This window comes from Solanum tuberosum, unplaced genomic scaffold, assembly GCF_000226075.1.
Source record: "Solanum tuberosum cultivar DM 1-3 516 R44 unplaced genomic scaffold, SolTub_3.0 scf00030, whole genome shotgun sequence".
In the NCBI taxonomy this organism is placed as follows: Eukaryota; Viridiplantae; Streptophyta; class Magnoliopsida; order Solanales; family Solanaceae; genus Solanum; species Solanum tuberosum.
Window position 1 is genome coordinate 1130685 of NW_006238956.1, and position 7140 is coordinate 1137824.

General features: G+C 31.8%; 1 protein-coding gene across 2 annotated transcripts; it reads right to left on the reverse strand.

Moving 5' to 3' along the window:
- Window positions 1-939: 939 nt before the first annotated feature.
- On the reverse strand, window positions 940-3466 carry LOC102589170 (glycosyltransferase-like At3g57200). Of its 2 annotated transcripts, XR_366885.2 has the most exons (4): window positions 3451-3466; window positions 3240-3374; window positions 3041-3085; window positions 1136-1153 (listed from the first exon to the last, which is right to left on the reverse strand). XR_366885.2 is itself a non-coding variant. In XM_015306356.1 (2 exons), the coding sequence occupies exons 1-2, from the start codon at window positions 2607-2609 to the stop codon at window positions 1069-1071; spliced, it is 231 nt and encodes a 76-aa protein (XP_015161842.1). In that variant the 5' UTR covers window positions 2610-2644; the 3' UTR covers window positions 940-1068. The 2 variants fall into 2 exon arrangements, 1 of the variants encoding a protein (XP_015161842.1); XM_015306356.1 differs by lacking the exons at window positions 3041-3085; window positions 3240-3374; window positions 3451-3466 and adding an exon at window positions 2464-2644 and having other exon boundaries at window positions 940-1153.
- Between the last annotated feature and the right edge of the window lie 3674 nt (window positions 3467-7140).

Consider the following 7140-nt stretch of genomic DNA (forward strand, 5'->3'; position numbering starts at 1 on the left):
GACATTTATTGCAAAATGTCGTTGTTTTTAGTGACATTTAGCGAAAATGTCATATAAATGATCACAGTTTGCTACAAATGTCGAATATAATATGACATTTATTACAAAATGTCATTGGTTTTAGTGACATTTAGTAAAAATATCGCTTATAGAGTGACATTTAATATAAATGTCGAATATGTTGTGACATTTACTGTAAAATGTCATTGATTTTAGTGACATTTAGAAAAAATGTCACTAAAATAGTGACATTTGTTGTAAAATGTCATTGATTTTAGCGACTTTTAGCAAAAGTGTTGCTAAAGAAGCGACATTTAATACAAATGTTGAATATATTACACTAGTAGAATTTCGTTGTTTGTCGACTTCAAAATTGGTCGAAATGTAGTCGGAAAATGGAGTTTTCCAATGACTTTCTAATTACTTTTGAGTAGTCGGCAGACCGAGCGCCGGAAAATACTTGCTGACTACCATAGTCACTATATATAAATTAAAACCCGACCATTAAAGTACCTGAACTGTTGTTATTGGTCACAATTTAAAAGTGTCGCCTTTTATATCTCATCTACAACAACACTTATTAAGTGTAAGTTTTCTTATATACATGCTAAAATTTATAATCCATAAGCCAAGTGTGGCCTTTGCTTCCTTATTGCCCACTATTTTAAAGTGTTGCCTTTTCTATCTTATGTATGGCAACACTTTGAAGTGTAGTCCTTGCCCATGTGCATACCACAATTTACAGTCCTTTGGCTACACTTTTAAGTGTGGTAATATTATTTTGGCTATAAAATATTTATATGCCACAATTTCTAATTAAAAAACACCAATATTATTTTGCAATAAATAATCTCAAACATTAAATTAGCTAATAAGTAATTCAAATATATAGATTTGCAATAAACTTCAAAAGATAGTATGTCTTGTGTACATACATACTTATAAAGCAATATTCTAAATATGTGTACAAAATAGTTCAAAAAGTACTCTTACAATAGTTCAATATATTCTAGCAATGAATATATTTCATAAAATCAAATATAATGTATTCAAATTTTCTACAATAGTTCAAAAACTCTTCACTATCCACTTCCACTTCAATGAGATCAAATTGACTTGTGGCGAACCTTCAAACTTGATCACCTCCATTTCCCTATACATTTAAAAAGAAATTAACAATCAAAACAAACCATGTACAACAAATCGAATTGCAGCAGTTATAAAAGTGAGAAGTTCTATTGGAGTGAAGGGTCTTGTTTAATAAAAGTATAAAGTTACTATAACCCAAAAAAGAGACCTGAACGTCATGTCTCTGACTACTTTTTTTTCCTCCATCTTCCTAAAGGAAAAAGTGTGGAGTGCCACACACACCTTAGACTCAATTTACCAGCACAGTTACTTAACATCGTAAAAGATATTTATACAATCAAGTCACTTCGATCACAAAAAAATCACTATAATAAAATTATTTGGTTATCTAGTACTGGCAAGTGGAAGTTGAGAGAGTGGTAATATGAAAGGGAAGCAATATTGCAGTCTTCTCTAAAACAAGTGTGAAGGGTATCTTTATGGGTATAGTGTATATATATGAGTTGCTGCCAAGTCTCAGATTAAATGTAATTGTTATGTTATTTTCTTTCCAGATGAGCTGAAATTACTGATGATTGACCTCCAAATGATTAAATACTCATAACTAGAAATCTTTATCTTACTACATAGGAAAATGCAGAGCTATTTCACATTTTATTTTAGCAGACACTTCTACTAGGACTAATCTCAGAGCTTGATCCTGAGATAATTCAGTGCAAGTACTCGAGTCCTAAAAGATTGTCCCTAGAATTCTAACTTAATCTATCTTAGAGCTCAACAATTCAGCTGCAACAATTCAACTTTGTTTTACTTTTGGTGTAGCATGGAACTTTCAGATGAAGCTTTAATCTATCTTAGAGCTCCTAGAATTCCTCTAGATTTAGATAGAGAAAAATCCCAAGATATTCTCTTTGGGAACCCAGGCAGAACTAGAATTGGTTGAATTCTCATAAAATTCAAAGTAGATATCTTTTTTGCTTTTACTTCCCCTATGGGGCAGGGTACCAACAATCAAGCTGAAATCAAGGTGGAAAAAGGGGAAGATGACACAGCAAATTCTAGCAAAACAGAGTCACAATCACACAAGATCAATACACTCTACTGCAGACACCAAGACAGGTAGCAGTCGCAATCACACAAGATCAATACACTCTACTCCAAAGAGGGGTCCAGTAAATCAGGATAGCAGTCGCACCAAACAAAGCATGGAAAAAGAGGAAACTCAACTCCAACAAAACCAAGACACTCTACTGAAGACACCAAGACAAGCATAGAATCGAAGGAACCACGCAAAATACCTTTTGGAGGACTGGGAATAAATAAGAAACAAAATAGAGATAAAAGGAAAACAAGTAACATGCAGAACAAGCATACTTTGGGCTTTTCATGTAGTTGTGCCATCTATGAGCACCATTAGAACACAGATGACCTTGAACTCGAGCAGCTGATTTACCATTTCCGTAAGTCAAAAAGTAGTTACGATTACCACGAGTTGCTTCCTTGTAGTTTCCAAAGTACATTTCTTTTGTGAGATGGCCATAATTCTTCTTGAACATAGAGACCTACCACATTATACATATATATTACTGGTAAATAGTCTAAAAGAACTTTAGTTGCATAATTAAAATAAATTACAGACTACGCAAACTTTCTCGAAGAAATTCTAGCTGCTACAAAGAGTAAGGTCTAACACTCAAGCTACTTATATTTGCAAGATAAAATTTTACTTTCTTGCCTCCACAGTGTCTAACTCCAACGCAACCTTCTTTTTCATTCGTCTGGAAAGAGATGACTCTTTGACTACTAGATGTTGCTCCATTCTCAAGTATTGGGTAATAGAAATATCCAAATTTATTTCAAGAAAATCTAAACCTATTCCTAGACAAATGATTGAATTTAACTCTAGAACTTGAAAGATAAGAAAAAAGGATACAGTGAAAAGATATCTTACTTCACTAAAAGGTTCCTTCACATCATCTCTCTCAACACTGCTCTCCTGAAATAATTGTCATCATTAGAGAAGATATTAACAAGAAAAAAGACAGCAGAATATGAAAACGAAGCAAATGCATGCTTTTTGACTATTCGTGCATGTAATTGCATGCTTAGACAGAGTTAGAAGACAACCTAGAGCAATCTCAATGACTTACATAGTTAGGAAATATGACCATGTCAACATCTTCAGGTATATCTACCAGAAGTCTCCGTAAAGAATACTCACTAGTTCCAGCTGGATGCATTAGCTCATCAGTATCAAGATGAATGATCCAGTCCACGCCAGCTTCCTGTAAATTTACAAGGCAATGAAGTGGATCAAAAGGTAACCATAACTGGAAATAGAAGAAGTTATTGCAATCATACCCTTGCCATGACGATGTTGAAGAATATAAATAGACTACATGTTTGAACTCAAACTTATATCTTTTCTTGTGCTTGTCGTTCTTACTTTTCTATGTTATTCATATAAATTTTATCCCAATTTTTGAAGAATCTAATACCATGGTTGCAGTAGTTTGAAGCAATTGATGATTCTCTGCATGGAGGAAGAGTGGGAAAGATGGATCTGAAACAGAGGACATAGAGACTTGATTATTGTTGTTTTGCATATGAAATGGTATACGCTACTTGCTTCAAGTTAATGACAGTACACGTGTTAAGACAATAATTCAATACCCAGCTAAATAAGTCCAAGAAAAATTGCTTTCAAGAAGAAAAAGTTGAAAAGAATCAAACCATATGCTTTCAACATATGCAGACACGTATTTATCAACTTCCCACAAACTCCCATACACAAGAATATCAAAACTCTAAAGCTAAAATTTCGACTATAAAATTTCTTACCTGATAAACCCTATTCCATCAAAATCCTTTCAATGTGATGAAGCATTTTAGTGAGGCGTGTTCATCTGTGAATTGTCTTCAACAAGAAATCGTGAAATCGTGTTCTTCAGCGAGTAGCTCTTCAAGAACTATATCACTCAATCAACACAACTTTCCAACCAACTGCTTGAAGCAAGGCAGTATAAAATATCCATCAAACGACTCTAAAACATAAGCTTATCTCAAGGGTCGAACAGTGACATTCAATGAGATAAATAGTCATATAACTTAAATACGAGATGCGAACAGATGAATGTAGGCATTGGAAGCAGAATAGAGGAAAGATAATCTGATAGCACTCAAGCGAAAGAATCAAGAGCTCTTTCATGTAGACTAAACTTCCCACATGATAAATGCAAACTTTGTTACCAAACCACTCAATCTTAACACATAATAACCAATAAGGTGATGAACAATGCAAACTCAAAACTAACAAATATTAAACGAAGTAAAGTTAAAAGTATTCTACCTCCTTTTGGGCAGCGAACTTGAACTCGAGTTGCTGGAGATGATTCCACCACCAAGGATTCTCACTAGGACTTTCGAAGTAAATGAAATTAGAATCCAATGAAACTTTAACTCAAACTTTCTAGTGCTATTTCATGAGATTGCAAAGGAAACATCCCTTTGAAGCTTAGGCACCCCATTTTTCATGAAATTTTATCTTAGCCCTTTCAAATGGTTTGAGTTCAAAATTGTTAAAGTTGTGTGATATTTACAATCTTTAAAATGTGAAGTTCCTCATGTGCTCACCTCACTAGCAACATCACTCAATCGGTGTGAAAATAGACAATTTTGGAGATATTTACAAGCTTTCAGATAAATATTTCACCACAACCCATATCCGCTACCATAGACTCCCCAACTCCTCCAAACGATGTCGGAGTTCTTCGAACTGTTTCTTCAGTTTCCCAAATGAAGGCCTAGGAGAAGTAGGGAAATTACCATCCGTCATCAAAGAAGAGAGAAACGTACAGTAACAACAAGATCTGTAGAAAGAAGGAGGAAATACAACTTTAACAACTCTCCAGAAATTCATTAGCAGTGATCAAGAATCTAAACAATCAGCTCATATGAACATGTATTAAACTGATGAAAAACACCCAAGAAAGATTGATACTCATCATGATCATCAAGATTCATTGCATTAACATAAACCCCAAATAAATTCTTTCAATACTAATCCAAGAAAATGAAATACTAACAACAAACAACTAGTAATTGAGAATTTGGGGTGTCGAAAAAGAGGATCTTTTTCCTCACCTTTGGGTAAAATTTTTGGAACTGCGTCTCTGTTAGCCATTTCAGTCCATGTCTTCTTCTTGAAGAAGCTGAAGATTTCTTTTTTCTGTATGGATTTTTTTTACAATTGTAACTTTTTTCTCGACAAAGTTACAATTTATGGGTGGAAATGTGACGGAGAGGGAAATAGGGTTTAGCAGCTCCTATTTTGATTTGGGGCAAAAACGTATAGTGGTGAGCTTTTTTATTTCTTTATGAATTATTTTTTTGGCCAATTAGAAATTGGAGGGAGTGTCAAATATATTGGAGGGAATACAATATTTTAGTGATAATTTTAGAAAAAACTATAATGCTACACTTTCATCTTATTTAGCTTAAAATAAAATGTTCATCTTATTTAGCTTAAAAATAAGATTTTCATCTTAATTATGCTTAAAAATAAAACTTTCATCTTATTTAGTTTAAAAATAAAACTTTCATCTTTTTTAGCTTAAAAATAAAACTCAAAAGAAAATTTATTATTAAAGTTATCCACATTTTAATTATAGATAAAATATAATTATTAAGTGAGTAATAAAAAATTTAATGAAAGATATGTAAGAGAAATCAAAATATAAATAAACATAATAATTACGCAAATAAATTCAGTTTATAATATAATCATAAATAAAAAAAATTGTATTTATAAAATGTAAATTTTTAATAGAAAAATATATTTTTCATAAAAACAACAAATAATTAAGGTTGTATAGGTGAGTCCCAATTATAGAATCTTTTAATGGGTAATGATAACAAACGGGTCAAGACCCAACCCAATTCAAATTTGCTTGAGTCAAGTCCGGTAATGAGTTATAGAACGGGTCAAAACTCAATCCAACCCAAATTTTACTATGATTTATTTATTTTATTGTTCTTTTTACAATATTTTAGTACCTAATAAAATTATTATTTTTCTTTATAATGGCTATATATAACATATCAAATTTTTTAAAAAGTTATTTAAGAATATTTTGATAAGATTTTTGTTGATTCAATATTTGTTACATATCACCTAAATTTTAATGGATTGAAATGAGTTAACCTAATAAATAAGCGGATCAATAACCCATCCAAACTTAAACTGGTTGGGTGAATGGGCTTAATTTTGCCAATCCTAACTTTTGGCAAGCTATATTGTATAATCAGTGTTAGGGTGGAGGTTCGAGATTTCTAAATTTCGAATTCAGTAACTCAAAATTGGTAGTTAAAAGTAGATACCAAATATCAAAATTTTAAATTTCAGTTAAGTATTTGGTATTTGGTAAAACTTTTTTCATTTTGTATTTCATTTGTAACTCAAATAATATCATTACTAAATTGTGATTCTGAATTTATTCTCTTAGATATAATAATTTGAGTATTACCTTTAAAATAAAAATATCCACATGAAAATTTTGTATTTTATTTTTATTTTAAAATATTGCTTGAGAGCTTCTCATTGATTATTATTTTTGCCATTATATATAGTATGATATCAATTACATGATCTTATTAGTATAAGTATGATATTTTTCATATTTCTAACCAATTTCTTATATCAAATTTAAATAATTATTGGTTTACATTGAAATTTTTATTTACTACATTTTCATTTTCTTGTTCATATGTAGTGTTATTGTGTTAACATTTTTGGCATTGGCATCAACATCACTGTCACGACCCGAGAGTACCCCCTAGTCGTAACATGGCGTATTCGACCCCGAAGGGGTCTTATACGAGCCACATAGTCATTCATTGCATTCAATAATGAAAATAGTGCGGAATAAAAAAAAACTTATTTACATCCACACATTTAAACTTCATTAAAACAACTTTAAAAACACACAGCGGAAGTCTAAGTCTCACATGGCCATCTTAGACACAGTCACAAAACATAAGTAGGGACACGGC